Source organism: Macaca fascicularis, chromosome 7 (genome assembly GCF_037993035.2).
Source record: "Macaca fascicularis isolate 582-1 chromosome 7, T2T-MFA8v1.1".
NCBI classification, from domain to species: Eukaryota; Metazoa; Chordata; class Mammalia; order Primates; family Cercopithecidae; genus Macaca; species Macaca fascicularis.
Window position 1 is genome coordinate 21637821 of NC_088381.1, and position 15816 is coordinate 21653636.

General features: G+C 51.4%; 2 protein-coding genes across 5 annotated transcripts; one reads left to right on the forward strand and one right to left on the reverse strand.

Moving 5' to 3' along the window:
* The first annotated feature begins 303 nt into the window (after positions 1–303).
* DUOXA2 (dual oxidase maturation factor 2) lies at positions 304–4231 on the forward strand. Its single transcript, XM_005559425.5, has 6 exons — positions 304–564; positions 1610–1667; positions 1939–2073; positions 2332–2545; positions 2910–3124; positions 3544–4231. The coding sequence occupies exons 1-6, from the start codon at positions 418–420 to the stop codon at positions 3735–3737; spliced, it is 963 nt and encodes a 320-aa protein (XP_005559482.3). The 5' UTR covers positions 304–417; the 3' UTR covers positions 3738–4231.
* Positions 4232–4316: 85 nt separating this feature from the next.
* DUOXA1 (dual oxidase maturation factor 1) lies at positions 4317–15801 on the reverse strand. 4 transcript variants are annotated; one of them, XM_045395377.3, is made up of 8 exons: positions 15733–15801; positions 14919–15023; positions 8659–8834; positions 7980–8037; positions 6885–7019; positions 6389–6602; positions 5900–6117; positions 4317–5175 (listed from the first exon to the last, which is right to left on the reverse strand). In XM_045395377.3, the coding sequence occupies exons 3-8, from the start codon at positions 8803–8805 to the stop codon at positions 4916–4918; spliced, it is 1032 nt and encodes a 343-aa protein (XP_045251312.2). In that variant the 5' UTR covers positions 8806–8834; positions 14919–15023; positions 15733–15801; the 3' UTR covers positions 4317–4915. The 4 variants fall into 4 exon arrangements, with proteins under 4 accessions (XP_045251312.2, XP_045251313.2, XP_065403945.1 ...); XM_045395378.3 differs by lacking the exon at positions 15733–15801 and adding an exon at positions 15117–15313; XM_065547874.1 differs by lacking the exon at positions 4317–5175 and adding an exon at positions 5198–5382 and having other exon boundaries at positions 14919–15801.
* Positions 15802–15816: the final 15 nt, after the last annotated feature.

The window sequence follows — 15816 nt, forward strand, 5'->3', positions numbered from 1 at the left end:
AGGGCTCACCCTCCTGCTGTGGAGGTGGGGCCCTTATTTGCATAACCTCTTCCCGCTCTGACCAGCCGCTGGGCTGGGACACCCCTGCGGCACGCCGCCCACGCTACTATAAAAGGGGTCCCGCGCGACTTCCAAACTCAGGGCGAACCCGCAGAACCAGGAAAGTAACGGCTACAGACAGTGAGAAGTAGTTTCGTTCGCCGACTAGAACAACTCTCTCGGTACCAACCCCAGAGCGTTGAGAGCAGCCCACCTCCACGCTTCCTTAGCGGAGAGGCGCAGAACTGACTTCACCAGCCCACTGGATCCCGGCCTTGTACGCGAAGAGACGCCAAGGACGCGCTCTCCCGCGTCCAGGTAGCCCCACCTGGCTGGCTTGCCTGCCCCTCTGCGTGCAGCTCACGGCCAGCGTGCAGCATGACCCTGTGGAACGGGGTACTGCCTTTTTACCCCCAGCCCCGGCATGCCGCAGGCTTCAGCGTTCCGCTGCTCATCGTTATTCTAGTGTTTTTGGCTTTAGCAGCAAGCTTCCTGCTCATCCTGCCCGGGATCCGTGGCCACTCGGTAAGGGTGTCCTTCTAGCTCAGGTAGAGTGGGGGAAGGTTCATGGGCAGATTGTCTCCTGAGGGACCCAGAACAGGTAAGACTGTACAAAAGCCTCCATGAATAGTCGAACTGAGGCTCAGGTGGAAGGAAATCAGGAGTCTGGTGCAGCAAGCACCCCTTTCCAAGGACAGGCACAGCTCCCCATCCAGGACATCCTGGAGAAGGACCCCAGCTGGGTCATTGGGAAGACTGCTGCAGAGAATGGGCGCTCAGTCCAGTCATTCTGAGGCAGAGTCTAGGCTTCATGTACTGGAGGGTCTCCCATCTCTCCCAGGACTAAAGCTGCACTCTCATCTCATCCCGTGGGTGATGACCTTCAGGCCAAAAGGACAGATGCCAGCAGCTCAGACTGCGGTGTTCCCCTTTGCACTGGGTTGAGACGCATGTGTACGGGTGCCCTATCCTAAGGACTGAGATTCCCACCTTGGATTAGAAGTTAGAGCCAACTGGGTGCATTGTCTTAGACTTTCCCCCTCTCCCAGAACCTAGGTTGTGCATTTTTCAGTTCTGGTAGGACCCAGCTTTTCCGCATCTTAATCTGTGTGGGTTTCCCTGGACTGGTGCACCTAGGAGTATCTGCATTCCCACCTCCTCCACTTGGAGACCAGGCCCTGTGGCCTCCCTCTTCTGAGGGAGGTGACCCCTGCATGCCTAGCACTTCTGGACTCACTGAGCCTCACCAAGCAGTGACTGGACCAGGAGACAGAACCAGGACCAGGCGCCAGACAGCTGGGGGAGTGAAGGTGGTGGAAGAGTGCCAGGAAGTGGCAGTAGGGGGAGGCACTGTTAGGGTAGATGGGAAATGGGGCTAGGGAGGTGAAAGTGCATGGTCACAAAACATTAGAAATGCCAGTAGCCCAGAAGGACTTGCAGGAAAAGCTCGCCTAACATTAGTCTCAAAGGTCTGAATATAACTAAAGATCCAGGTGAAGTGGGGTCAAGGGTGGTCTTGGGGACTGTGGTTGGGCAGGGCTCAGGCCTGACCTGGTGCCTATTCCTGCAGCGCTGGTTTTGGTTGGTGAGAGTTCTGCTCAGTCTGTTCATAGGCGCAGAAATCGTGGGTGAGTGTGTGGTGCAGCCCAAGGGGAGAGGACCAGGGTGACAAAGGAGGTGGGCAGAGGGCACCTGGGACAATAGGGAACTGGGGTTGGTTTTCTGCTCCTTCTTCCCACTCTCCAGCTCCTTCTAGGGCCCACTTTTTGGCCCTTACCATGCAACTACATTGGACCTCTAAGTCCCCATTTCTCTACAATGCCCCACCTCCCATCACCACCCCCTAATTCCATTTTCCCACCCTCTTTCCCCCACCCCACTGTGTGCCCTTCCCTACAGCTGTGCACTTCAGTGCAGAATGGTTCGTGGGTAGAGTGAACACCAACACATCCTACAAAGCCTTCAGTGCAGCGCGCGTTACAGCCCGTGTGGGTCTGCTCGTGGGCCTGGAGGGCATTAATATTACACTCACAGGTGAGGGGGCTGGGGCTAAATAAACTCCTGGGGCTGGGAGATCCCCTGGTTAGGAGAGTGTGTCAGGGATAGCTGGAGGGCCTGTCACATCCCACAAGCTCAAATAGCTTGTGGTCCTCGTGGATTTGCGTTTTCTCCAACCACTACCGAACCCATTTCTCCCGCCGAGAGCGCCACACTCCCACTTTCCTGTCTGAATCCGCTTAGTTGCGAGGTCTCCGACCGCGCGCAGCCCCATGAGCCCGCCACACCCCACAGGGACCCCAGTGCATCAGCTGAACGAGACCATTGACTACAACGAGCAGTTCACCTGGCGTCTGAGAGAGAATTACGCCGCGGAGTACGCGAACGCGCTGGAGAAGGGGCTGCCGAACCCTGTTCTCTACCTGGCGGAGAAGTTCACACCGAGTAGCCCTTGCGGCCTGTACCACCAGTACCGCCTGGCGGGACACTACGCCTCGGCCACGCTGTGGTAAGCGCTGGAGGGAAGGCTGTGTGCATGTGTGTGTGTGCCGGGAGCTGGGCCGTGTGAGCGGGAGGATGCAGACCTCGGAGGCACTGAGCAGCTGCAGCCAGACCCGACGCGCTCGGGGTGGGCATGACAGCCTCGGGGGTTAGAAGATCCACGAGGTCTGCACAGACCATCGGAATCCGGAGAGACTCCAGCCACCGCCTGGACCTCGGGAGCACGCTTCTCCCCCGGGGAATTCCCCTGCGCCGCTGCCATCCCAGCCCGTGGCTTTGGCGCTGGGGTAGGGACAAAGGGGCGCGAGACTCTGGGAACTCCAGGGGCTGGGAGAAGCCGGCTCACGGTCGGTCCCCCCACTCCCCGGCAGGGTGGCATTCTGCTTCTGGCTCCTCTCCAACGTGCTGCTCTCCACGCCGGCCCCGCTCTACGGAGGCCTGGCACTGCTGACCACTGGAGCCTTCGCGCTCTTCGGGATCTTCGCCTTCGCCTCCATCTCCAGCGTGCCGCTCTGCCCGCTCCGCCTAGGCTCCGCCGTGCTCACCGCTCAGTACGGAGCCGCCTTCTGGGTCACGCTGGCAACCGGTGAGGACCGAGGGAATGGGCCCTGGGGCCTAAGGGTGGGGACAGGATTCATACCCGGTGTGCACTTTCCAGTTTACAGAATGAATTCACATTATCTGAATTGCCCCTCTCAATAGTTCACAGAAACAGGCACTGTTATGACCATTTTACAGATGAAAAGAGGGGGTCTTAGAAGGGGTGGGTGTCTTGCCGTGTTTCATGTAATCCAGATTAGAGGTGTGTGTAGGGCCCGGGGATAATACAAGGGGTAGGCTCCAAAAGATTGAAGAGGGCCCGGGCATGGTGGCTCAAGCCTGTAATGCCAGCACTTTGGGAGGTCAAGGCAGGAAGGTCGCTTGAGGCCAGGAGTTCAAGACCAGCCTAGGCAACATAGCCCTGACTCCACACGCCTTCCTTTCTTTCCGTCCCCGCCGCCACAGGCATCCTGTGCCTCTTCCTCGGAGGGGCGGTGGTGAGGCTCCACTATGTACGGCCCAGCGCTCTTCGCGCCCTTCTGGACCAAAGCGCGGAGGACTGCAGCCAGGCGAAAGGGGGCTCACCTCTTATCCTCGGCAACCCACTGCACAAGCAGGCCGCGCTCCCGGACTTAAAATTCATCACCACTAACCTGTGAGGGGGACCCAATCTGGACTCCTTCCCCAGGACCTGGGACCTGGCAGGCCGGGAAGCAGGAAAGCTCCGGGAAGGGCACTGCGCTCAGCTGGCGCGAGGCCTCCGACATCCGCAGGCACCAGGGAAAGTCTCCTGGGGAGAGCTGTAAATAAACTTTTTTCTTTTGTTTTTTAAAAACTTTTTTTTCCCCACTAATTTTCATGACTTCTCCGCTCCGGGGTCCCACGCCCTCAGGAGCTTCCCTGGGCTGGAGACAGCCTAGTACACTCTCTGCTGTGCTGTGAAACCGGATTCTCTGTGTCTAGAGACTCCAGAGTAATAGGGGTGCCCTCTAGTGAGGCCAGTGGGACCCTACCAGAGACAGCATCTTTCCGAGCCACCCCAGGTGGATGTTAGGTGGCAGTGATGAGGCAGGTCACCCACTCCCCGTCCTGGACGCCACTCAGCTAGCCCAGCTGAGTGGGGTGGGAAGGAATAGCGTTTTGGAGTTGATTCACTAACTTCCCACCTGACTTCTTGTGAGGTGGTGTCTGAGGGCCGAGGCAGGTGTCAGTAAGGCATAGAAATATAAATCCCGAGATTCTTGGCAAGTCCTGCAATCTTATTTAGCAAATTTGGGAACTAAAGCTCAAAGAGAATGTGGCATAGTTGGTTAATGTTAGACCTAGGATGAGAAGTTTGGTGTCCTCTCCTTTCCAGTGCTGTCTTTCATTGTACCAAGAGGCCACACAAGCTGAGGAAGTAAAGGAAGAACAAAAGGAACCCAGGAAAAAGGAAAACAAGAGGTGCCAAGGGATGAGAGGAAACCATAGGAGAATCATATGTAACCCCCACACTGCCGGTGTTATGGGGGTGAAGTTAGGTTTCAGTGAATAGCATCTTGAAGAGGCAAGGCATCACGGAAAGGCTGGGTTGCTGTGCAGAGACGAGATAGCCCCTGCTTGGCCTTATCATGGCAACAGGCTTTATGGACAGGCCCAGCATCTCTTCAGCCCCTTAGGGCTTTTTCGTTTTGTTTTTTAACATCAGTATGTAGAGCCTCCTTTTTCTATTCCGTCTGTAGATTGGTGCTGGGGGTCTGGTACCAGCCACGCTGAGGGCAGTTCTTTTGGTTTTATGGGGCTCCAATGAGGTTTGGAGCAAGACTGGAAGTCCAGGTGGCCTCCACGGGGAAGAACGTTATAGAGCACAGTCAGGATCTTCGGGGTGTGCCTCCTTACAGTATGCCTTGGTGGAGGAAGCCTCTGATAGGGGAATGTCCTGGGGCTCAGGACTGTCGGCCACGGACCGGTAGCGGGGGCTCAGGAGTCCACCTTCCTCAGGACTCCACTCCAGCATAGGGTCTTCATCAACACTCTGGTTGAAGAAAGCCTTCAGCCTGTGAGGCTGCATCCTGTGGGCCACCACCATAGCCAGGCCCAGCAGCACACACAGCAATCCTGGAGACGAGGGCAACAGTTGTCCACTTTAGTGCTAGTAACAGCACCCGAGGACATCTTCCCCTGGGAGTGTCAGAACAACTCTAAGGGAAGCCTGCAGCCCCTGCTTCAGGGCAACTTGGGCTCAGAGAGGAGACTGGCTGAGGGGCATGTGGCTGGTGTAGCTCTGTTGTCCTGAGTTTCCAGACTCCAAGCCCAGTGCTCCTTCTGTTATATCCCGGGAGAGAGAGAGAGAAAGGGGGAGACAGAGAACTCTGAAAATAGGGAGAGAAAAGAAAAAAACCCTGGGGAAGGGCAGGGCACAGAGAAGGAGGCATGAGGAGGCCCATGAGGGAGGAGACAGTGAGATAGGAGAGGAGGATAAGACTGCAGGACGATTTAGGGCTGTGTAAGGCAGGTCAGAGAAGGGTGTAAGAGAAGGGTATTTGGAGGAAGCAAGAGGGGACAGGGGGTTGGAAGATTTTAGAAGCTGCTGAGTGAAGAGAGTTAGGGGCTGACAGAGAGAGAGAAGATACAAGGGAGTGGGCATCTCTGAGGAGGGAGGGGAAGTGGCACTGGGGAGAGAAAAGCAGGAGATAAGAGATATAAGAGGGCGGGGCTTTAACGAGGGCAAAGCCATCCTGGCCCCCAGGAGCAGACCCTCAACTCCACCAACATGATGCCCCCAGGCCCTCCCTCCCTGGGCTTGAGCCTTCCAGTGCTTGTCTTTAGGGCTGGGTCTTACCTGTGGTCAATGTGATCCAGAAGGCAGGCCCATGGTGAGTATGCAGCACAGAAGCGCCCAGGTGCAGGGGACATGGCGGGGTGAGTGATGTGGCCATGGAGAAGAAGAGCAGAGCCAACAGCTGGAAGATGCCCGTGGCCAATAGCATGTAGCCACCGTATACCAGCACAGGCATGGAGAGCATCACATTGGCCAGCAGCCAGCAGAGGAATGCCACCCTGGAGAGCCAGGACCCAGTGAGGACTGGCCCGGGTACTTCTACCTGCTGGTGAACCTGGTCGGGCCCAGGTGGAGGCTCAGGGACCCAAGAGTGACCCAAAGATATGAGGTGGGGATTCCTTCCCACGGACTTCCCAAGGCAGCACTGTGGTGACTGGTGCCAGGCCGCCCCACCTGAGATACGCACAAGAGCGGAGGAGAGATGGGGAGAAACCCTGTTCCTGAATCTAGGCTACCAGGGCCTCCACCCCGTCCCCTTCCCATCCTCACCACAGCATGGCCGAGGCGTAGTGCCCCGCTAGGTGGTACTGGCGGTACAAGCCACATGGGCTTCTTGGAGTGAACTTCTCCGCTAGGTACAGCACAGGGTCTGGCAGCCCCTTCTCCATAGCCTTTGTATACTCCTCAGCATAGTTCTCGCCCAGGCGCCAGGTGAACTCCTCGTTGTAATTGATGGTCTCATTCAGCTGCTGCACGGGGGTCCCTGGGGCACAAGGCAGCTGTGCTCAGCAGGAACCCAAGGGCCAGAGTGGGGCCTAGGTAGGGACTCACTCACACTGGGCAGAGGGACAGGAAGTGGTCTCAACTGAGAGAAAGCAGCTTCCAAGGCCCTGAACTTCCCTTCCTACCATGCCTCTGACCTCCCACCTCACACATCCTCCCAGCCCCAGTGCCAGGCAACCTATAGCTCTTTGGACCACACCAAACATAGATCCCAAAGACAGCAGAGCCTTCCCCTCCCTCACAGGTAAGAGCCCTCCCTCACCTGTGAGCGTGATGTTGACTCCACCCAGCCCGACCTGCAGCCCAATATCAGCGCTGATCCACGCAGAACTGAAGGCCTTGTATGATGTGTTGGTGCTGACCTGGCCCACAGACCACTCAGAACTGAAATTCACAGCTGTGGTTGGGGAGTTGGACATATGGGAACTCAGAGAGGTCTGGGCATTACTAGGTTAGAGTCCGAAGGAGAACTACAAGGGGTCCATGTCTGTTTTGGTCATAATTGGATACCTGTTAACTAGCCAGGGTCTGGCTCATGGTAAGTCTGCCAACCATATGTGGGATTTCCCTTGGCCACATTCTGTTTACCTCTTCCCTCCCTTTCTCCCTGCTCTAGGGAGAGTCACTCAGGGAGCTGGGAAGGAAGCATGGACCTAAACCATGCCAGGCAAGACAAAAGCAGATAGCTTCAACACAGACTTTCTTTGAGACGGAGTCTTGCTCTGTCTCCCAGGCTGGAGTGCAATGGCATGATCTCAGCTCACTGCAACCTCTGCCTCCCGGGTTCAAGCAATTCTCCTGCCTCAGCCTCCCGAGTAGCTGGGATTACAGGTGCCTGCCATCACGCCCAGCTAATTTTTGCATTTTTAGTAGAGATGGGGTTTCACCATGTTGGCAGGCTGATCTTGAACTCCTGACCTCAGGTGGTCTACCCGCCTCAGCCTCCCAAAGTGCTGGGATTCCAGGCATGAGCCACCATGCCTGGCCTCACGGAGACTTTCATCTCTTCTATTTGCCTAATCACCAAACCAAAGCAAACCACCCTTTCCCATTTCCTCCCTTCCTCTCTGGGGCCCTCTCCCCACAGACATTCATTTTGACCTCCTTTCCCCCCTGAATAAAAGTGTTAGGAAGGTTGAGGAGATGCATCCAGTTTGTTTCCCAGGGTGACACCTCTCCAGGCAAGGGTAAGAGTGAGGAGATAAGGCCATGGGGACAGAGGCGTATGGGCAGGGTCTGGAAGCCACCTTGAAGCAAGGGCCCACCGCTGTGGGGAAACAAGGAGAGGAGAGGCAGGCTGCTGAGGGAGTTGAAGGGATGGAGGCAGCTGCCCAAGTCAGTTGCGCTTCGCACTCACCCAGGATCGCAGCCCCGATGAATAAGCCGGTCACCACCCGCAACAGCCAGAACAGCCTCTGAGTCACAAGGTGGGTGGGTTAAGTAAGGAGTGCCCTCCTTCCACATCTACCCTTCCTGTTTCCAGACTTGGGGGAGGGGTGGGAATTCTAAAGCTGAGATCACTTGGTCAGTTGAAATCAGGGTGTCTGGCACGTAATAAGTGCTTATTTATTTATTTATTTATTTATTAGAGACAGGATCTCACTCTGTTGCCCAGGCTGGAGTGCAGTGATGCGATCTCAAATCACTGCAGTCACTCAAGTGATCCTCCCACCTCAGCCTCCCAAGTATCTGGGACTACAGATGCACACCACGATGCCCGGCTAATTTTTTTTTTTTTTTTAAGAGATGAGGTCTATACTATAAACCCAGGCTGGCCTCGAACTCCTAGGCTCAAGCAATCCTCCCACCTCAGCCTCCCAAAGTGCTGGGATTACAGGCATGAGCCACCATGCAGCACCAGCGCTCAATAAAAACTGTTGAATCAATGAATGGGGGGCTCTCTGCCTGGGATGGTGGTGATGCTTTCTCCACACTGGGGTCTCCTTCCTTAGTCTGCTTGTAGTCAGAGACTCTGGACTCCTCAGCCTGAGGCTGAGGTCTCTCTGGGCTGGGGTCTCCAGGACTGGGTTTCTCACCGTCTTTCCCCGAATGCCAGGCAGAATGACGATGAAAGTAGCCAGTGCAGTCAGAAAGATCATGATGATGGTGGCCGAAGTGGTGTCCATTGGGAAGGTTGGCTTGGGGCCAGCATAGAAGGGGAATGTGTGACCCAAAGCAGCCATCTTGGTGAGGTTGTGCAGGGGAGGCAATGCTGTACAACAACAACAGATATTTATTGCATGCCCTCAATGCACCTGGCACTGTTTTTAGTGCTGGAGATACAGCACAGAATGAGCCACACTAGGTTTCTCTTCTCTGGAGCTCACATTTTGTGCATCATCAGACTCTGCTATTACTGCCGTTCCACTGCCGCTCAGCCATCCATCTCCCCATCTTTTAGGTGACAGAATGAGGGTCTTTGCCATCAGTCTCTGTTGCCCCATTCTCCTCTCCTAACCCCCAGGTTCCATAAATCAGTGCTACCACCACCCTTGAGGCTTCTCTGTTTCTTCTGGGTCTGTCTCAAGAAATAAAATTCTCTTCTCTCTCCTTCAGGCCCCTAGCACAGATAGATCACAGAACATAAAAGGAGCTACATTTACTATCAGGTGAAGGCATAAGGTGAAAGATAGTACAGATTACAAAAAGATTGGCTTTCTTCCTCAGTCCCCAAAGGAACAAAGGCCAGGCAGCTCTGTGCTGAGTATATAATCCAGCCACATCACTGAGTTCCAGACCAGGCACTGCCCACAGAGGTCTGTCCAGCTTTCTCAAGCACCCTGGCTCTTGTTCTGGTAACTGCAGAACAGTTGAGCTTCACTGAGTTCACCTAAATAAGCACTGAAGGGGCACCTATCCTCTATCAGGCAGTGCTGGGGCCAGATGTCCTTCTATTCCACACATTATCAATATTGGCCCTTCTCTTTGATTCAAATTCCCAGGCCAAGTTTCAGCTCAAACCCTAGCTGTGGTCTTCTCTGCGTGTCCCCTGATCTGAGAACTTGTTTGACTCTTATTTGTTCCTCTGCAGGATATTGGGAAAATGGTACCTGAACTTAATGTGTTTAGTTAAATCTCAGACAGAATGCATTGCATGACACACTACTATTTTAGCACAAATAAAGGGGAAAAAAAGTCTTGCCCATTAAACCATGGCCACCATTGCTGGTGAGATATACCTAATTTCAGAGATGTCAAAATGTGGAAAAAAAAAATGCATCTTAGAGTCAATGATCCCAGTTTTCCTCGTTTCTTCTGCAGTGTGATCTGTACTGGGGTTTCAGTTTGCCCAGAAGGCTCCATAATGTAGTCTGACCACACATTGTCTTATTAAATGTTATAATGAAAGAATGAGCTTGGGAGTCAAGTAGCTCCAAAAGGTTTGAATTCTGCCTCTGCCTCTTGCAAGTCACTTGACCTCTACAGACACCCAGTTTTATTAAAAATTTGAGATAATAATGTCTATCTGATAAGCATCATTGTGAGCATGAAATGAGATTGTGTATATCAAGTGCTAAGAATGGTACTGGAAACAAATAAGCTCCCAAGTGGGGAAAGAGGGGGCATTTCATTACTCCATGTATCTCTTTCTCCAATCTTTCTTTTTATTTTAAGTAAATAAAAAACGGAGTACATTTAAATTTTTTATTAAGTTCTTAAGCTTCATAGTGTTTTTTGTTTGTTGGTTTGAGACAGAGTCTTGCTCTGTCACCCAGGCTGGAGTGCAGTGGCACGATCTTGGTTCACTGCAACCTCCACCTCCCAGAATCAAGCAATTTTCATGCCTCAGTCAGCTGAGTAGCTGGGATTACAGGCGCGCACCATCACACCCAGCTAATTTTTAAGTTTTTTTTTTTAGCAGAGACGGGTTTTGCCATGTTGGTCAGGCTGGTCTTGAACTCCTGACCTCAAGCAATCCACCCTCCTCGGCCTCCCAAAGTGCTGGGATTACAGGCATAAACCACCGTGCCCGGCCTCTCCAATCTTTTTTGAAGAGAACCCTCTGCTGGAATCCATTCTGGGACTAGTTTCAGTTCTTTACTAATATTGTGATATCGGACAGGTAAGCAACAACCTCTTGAGTCCCTGGTTTCTTCATCTGTAAATGGATTTCATAATCTCCGGTCCCTTTTAGTTCTAATGCTGGGATTCTCCTAATATGCTCTAGCTCCCAGCCTACCTCTCTCCTTCTAAGCTGGCCACCCTCTTGTGCTGTCTGTGGGAGTAGCATGGTGTCAGTCAAAGAGACAGAAAGACAGTTTTAACTTCTAATCCTGTCTTTTGGGCAAGTAACTTAACCCCTGAGTGTCAGTTTTAACACGAATTTTTTTGCTTTTTCTTAACTATTCAACTCTCCCATCCCTGAGGAATAGGCGTCTCTCTTCTTTCCTATTCTGCGAATCCATCCTCCTGGGCTCTAGCCATTCATGCCTGCCTTCTCCATCACCTTTATCATCCGTTGTCCCCCCTCCCTTCATAGCGTCCCGCTTCTTTTTCTCTGCTGGCTCCTTCTCTCAAGGGTATACTGGCATTTTTCCCACCTTAAGAACACACAGAGAAAGAACCTTCTCCCTTGCTCTTCTTGGTCCCCTCCAGCTACCATCCTACTTTACTCTATTCCTGTCACAGCCAGGCTTTTGAAAAACACAGTGTATATTGGCATTTCCACTGCCTTATCTCTTCAACCTATCACAGTCTTGACTTTTCCTCTTCCCTGTCTTCTCCATCAGGTCACTAAGTGTTAAATCCAAGGGGCAGTTTTCACTTTTCATGCTTCTTGACCTCTCTGTGGTATTTGACACTGCAGACCACGTCCCCTTTCCTCAAACTTTACCTCCTTGCACTTCCATCACACCATGTTCTCCAGGGCCTCCTGCTTTTGGCCATCTCTTTGTGGCTCCTCTACTAGTTCCTTTTCCCCCCTGTTAAATGTTGATGCTCCCCAGGAATCTGTGGTGGCTCTCTTCTTTTAGCAGTATTCCCGATTCCCTGGGCAATCTCATCCATTCCCATGGCTGATGGTTCTCAAATGTCTTCAGGTAGCCCTCCTACCTGAGCTCCAAACTCAAAAGGGCCAATCACCCTGTGGACATTTTCACTTGGATGTTCCCTTGATGCCTCAAATTTAACAGCCCCTCAAATGGAATTCATTGTCTCTGCCCTGCTTTTTATTCTATTGTCTTTGTATGTTTGGCAACATCACCACTGGTCAATCAAATAAGCCAGACACCTGAACCATCTTACCTCCTAAATATTTCTTGAAACTATCCATGCATTTCCTTCTGTACTGCCTCTGCCCTAACCCAGGCTCATCCTCTCTTACCTGGTTCCAGAATCATTTTTTTCTAATAAGCAAATATAATCATTTCACTTCTCTGCTCTGGCTAAAATCTCATCTTCTTCCTATCCCATAGAAAGTGCTTTATAACCTGGTCCCACCTATACTCTCTCCATCGTTTGCCCAGCCTAATTTATAGCCGTATGAATGACTGGCCTCTCCCTGAATCTGACATGCTCTTTCAAGCCTTCAGTACCTTTGGATATGCTATTTCCTCTGCCTGGAATGCACTCACTCTCTTGGCAAATGCCTTTTCACCCTTCAAGTCTCAGCTTGTGTGACCTCCTCTGTGAAGTTTCCTCTGATGCCACTGGGCCAACGTAGAGGTTCCCACTTGGAACATTCTGATTGCATTTTGAACATGCCTTCATGATAACAATGATTACATTGTACTCTAATTGTCTGAACATCTGTCTCCCAATTAGGCTGTAATCTCCTTGAGGGCAGAGATTTAATCTTTCCATCTTTGCATCCCCTGCATGTAGAGTATACTAATCAGTCTCTGGATCAAATGAATAAATATGAGTTCCTCTCCCCATAGGTGACTTCTTCTGATTTTGCACACAAGGGGGAGCTATGCTCCCTTATCACCCTGCCCTATACTTATAAGTCAATATTAACTGAGTATCACCAATACAGAGCTAAGGACTGGGCACAAAGGGATGTGACTAATTCTGTCAACTTTTAGTAATTTCTTAAAATTCTCAGAAAGCCTCTTCCAATAGTTAGAGTCTCCAAGACTAATAAAGACCCAGACACAAATTTTCGTGTTTAATTGAATCGAAACATACATCTCAATCTTAGCTGAAATGAGTAACTAAGAATTCATGAATTAAATTCTTTTATAAAATATGTGATAGTGATATTTATTTTAAAGCAGATGTTCACTGACCTAAGAATTCTTTATTTATGACATTTAGACTGAAGCTACTATATTTTTAAATAAAAGTCCATAGGAGGAAGGCCTATAAAATGTAAAATATGTTGGCTAATAAGATAGGAAGATAAAGTGAGGCTAACAGCAAGAACACGTGTTATATGCTGGAATTCAAAAAGGAGTATTTTTAATATATGTGAATAAGAGATAATATAATGTATTTTGGTCAGGTTTAAATATTATTCCTGCATTTATTTTAAAGGGAGGTTATAAAAAATTTAGAAGAACGTTTCATCTCTATTAACATATGCTTAAAATAAACACTAACAAAAGGCTTTTTGTATTTTAAATATAGAAGAACAACGTTAACTTATTTCCAGTTCTCCAAAATGTCATATTTAGGCCGGGAGCGGTGGCTCATGCTTGTAATCCCAACACTTCGGGAGGCTGAGGCGGGTGGATCATGAGGTCAGGAGATTGAGACCACAGTGAAACCCCATCTCTATTTTTAAAAAATACAAAATGTCATATTTATTAAAGATGACAGAAACGAAAAGACCATTGGTAAATGAAATTTGCCTTTCTGAATTTCTTCTTGTTCAGTTTCATAATTTAGGTCCTCCTTTATTTGCATTGCCTAATTTAAAGTTAATTTTTCATGACCCCGACCCTAATTTGGTTTTCATTATTAAGCTAACAGGGCTTATGCATGAAGAGGTGGGAGTGAAATGAGAAGACCCCACACCCAGCAGTCCTGCTTTTCCTACAAAGCTTGTTTCCCTGGGGAACGTCTTTCTTCCTGGCTTGTCAAGTAACGTCTGACAGTAGAATTAGTTTTAATGTGAGAAAATCTCATATCAATATTAACTTGACCCACTCCTCCCCTACCTCGCCACCATGACTAGGATGTATGCACTGTGTACATTGATATAAATTATAAATAAACAGACACAAGATAGTCAAACATACACCTACAAATTTAGATAAACAGAGACACAGACACAAAAACCACCCCGACTCTGTCATTCTCAGTAATATAGACAGCTGTGTACTTCATCAGAGACCCGTGTGACAAAATTGGGATGCTTTCTCATGGGGTGGGGGGAGCTTTCCATACTTTAGGGTCCTCCTATCTCACCTGGCCTAGGGAGGAGGAGGAACTATCCTCCCTTTCTGGGCTCCCTTTATGTACTGAAGACTTCATTATGCTCAATCTTATTATAGACACAGTTACCCAATCCTTACCTACCACAGGTTGAAGTGGAGTTCCTATGTGTGTATAAGGGGTGAGTAAAACATAAAGTTACAATCTTTAAGAAAACTCAGCCTAGAACAACCTCCAGCCTTCATCATTCAAAGTTATGTGCTAGTGTCCTGTGGCCTCTCTTGTAGCCTGACAGGACTTTCTTCTTGAAGTTTCCCCCCTGCCCACCTCCCCCATCTGCTGGAACCCATAGAGTAAGGGCCACTAATTCTCCACAAGCGGGGAGTGGGTGACATGGCTGGAGTTGCCAAGACCTCTGACTGGTAATGCACAGCTACTGCAATGTGATGCTTTTTTCTCTGAGTGGGGTAGACCCCATTAAACATTTACAGCTGTGGTTAGCCATGGGGACCCTGTCAGGAACTGATGTCCTAGACTTTCCTCTTCAAGGAAAGGGTCTGTGCGTATATGTGTATCTGTGTATGAATGTATATGTGTGTTGTTGCACAAAAGTAGGAGTTAAGTGGAAAAATGGAAGATCTGAAAAGTGGATTGAATGTGGCTAAGGAATTCAAGGGTGCAGAATTATGCAAGCCAAACTATCCAGACTCGAGTTAAACTGGGATGATGATTCGATGTATATCTTTGCGGCACTTATGGCCTTAAGAGGTTTTCCTTGCCTCCCCAGTTTCTTACCAAACTCTCTCTTTGAAGAACTCCCACTTGATCTGAACTTTGTCTGGATGAAAGCAGGAAGTGTAGCCCTAGGTGCCAGGGTGGGAGCAAGCACTTCAAGACCCCCTCCAAAATCACCTGGACCGCAGAGAGCTAAGCAGCCGCATCCCCCACCACCCACATCCGGACCACTGTTCCCTACCTTCGCCTCTGTGTGTGGCCGCCTGCGCCTCTCGCCCGCCTTCTCCCGTGGAACCTCACACGAAGCGCCCCCAGGGATGTAAAGAGGGAACCAGGTCCCGACGTTCTGTGAACAAACACCTTACTCTCAGTGGGGGCTCCTGTCCGACCCCCACTCCTCTCCTAACTCACGTAAGGACCCGGCTGTGACCGGACAAACCGGGTCTGGGGTGCTTCCAGTCACTCTTCAAGTCACTCCCAAACTTCTCAAACTGCACCGAGGCTCTGCGGCGCCGCCTCCCTCTCCCGGCCTAGTACAGAACAGGCTGGGTGCGCCAGGACCGTAGTGCCGGGGTCTGCCAGCTCCGCAGCAGTCCCTCCAATCCCCCTCCTCCTCTGCGCCCCCCACCCATACCCAGCAATCCCAGCAGCTCCAGCGCAAACCTAGAGATGCAGTTCCGGGTCTGGCGGGGCGCCGGCGCGGCTCGCAGGGCGGTGGGACCCCCGAGATCTCACGAGGATCCCCGGAGGGACACGTGACCCCAGGCTCTTAGAGGGGTTTGGGTCGGATGGGTGACTTGCTTTGACGCCTGGCCTGGTCTATGGGCGGCAGGTGATCGATGGTCTCGGACTTGGAGCCCAGACCCGACGGTGTCGAGAGGATTTGAGGAGCGTCTCCCCTCCCCATACCCTCTCCGCCTCCCACCCTCTCCCCAGCCGCGTGGGACTTGTGAAGGCGGACTTGCTTTTTTCGCCGCCCACACAACCGCACTAGCCGGGCCTTCAGCACCGACGGAACGTCTCTACCTGCGCCCCGCAAGCCCTCGCCGTCTCACCTCGCGCGCTGCGGTCCCCTGGAAGCACCTCCGCGGGTTCCCCGGCGCCAGCCTCCATCCCGCCTCACTGAGCCCCGCCCCATG

Coding starts and splice junctions, on each gene's coding strand:
- DUOXA2 (XM_005559425.5), top strand. CDS start 418: ATGACCCTGTGGAACGGGGTACTGCCTTTTTACCCCCAGCCCCGGCAT. Junction 1,668..1,938: donor CATAGGCGCAGAAATCGTGG/GTGAGTGTGTGG, acceptor CCTTCCCTACAG/CTGTGCACTTCAGTGCAGAA. Junction 2,546..2,909: donor TACGCCTCGGCCACGCTGTG/GTAAGCGCTGGA, acceptor ACTCCCCGGCAG/GGTGGCATTCTGCTTCTGGC.
- DUOXA1 (XM_045395377.3), bottom strand. CDS start 8,805: ATGGCTGCTTTGGGTCACACATTCCCCTTCTATGCTGGCCCCAAGCCA. Junction 7,020..7,979: donor CATCGGGGCTGCGATCCTGG/GTGAGTGCGAAG, acceptor CCCCAACCACAG/CTGTGAATTTCAGTTCTGAG. Junction 6,603..6,884: donor AGTCAACATCACGCTCACAG/GTGAGGGAGGGC, acceptor CTTGTGCCCCAG/GGACCCCCGTGCAGCAGCTG.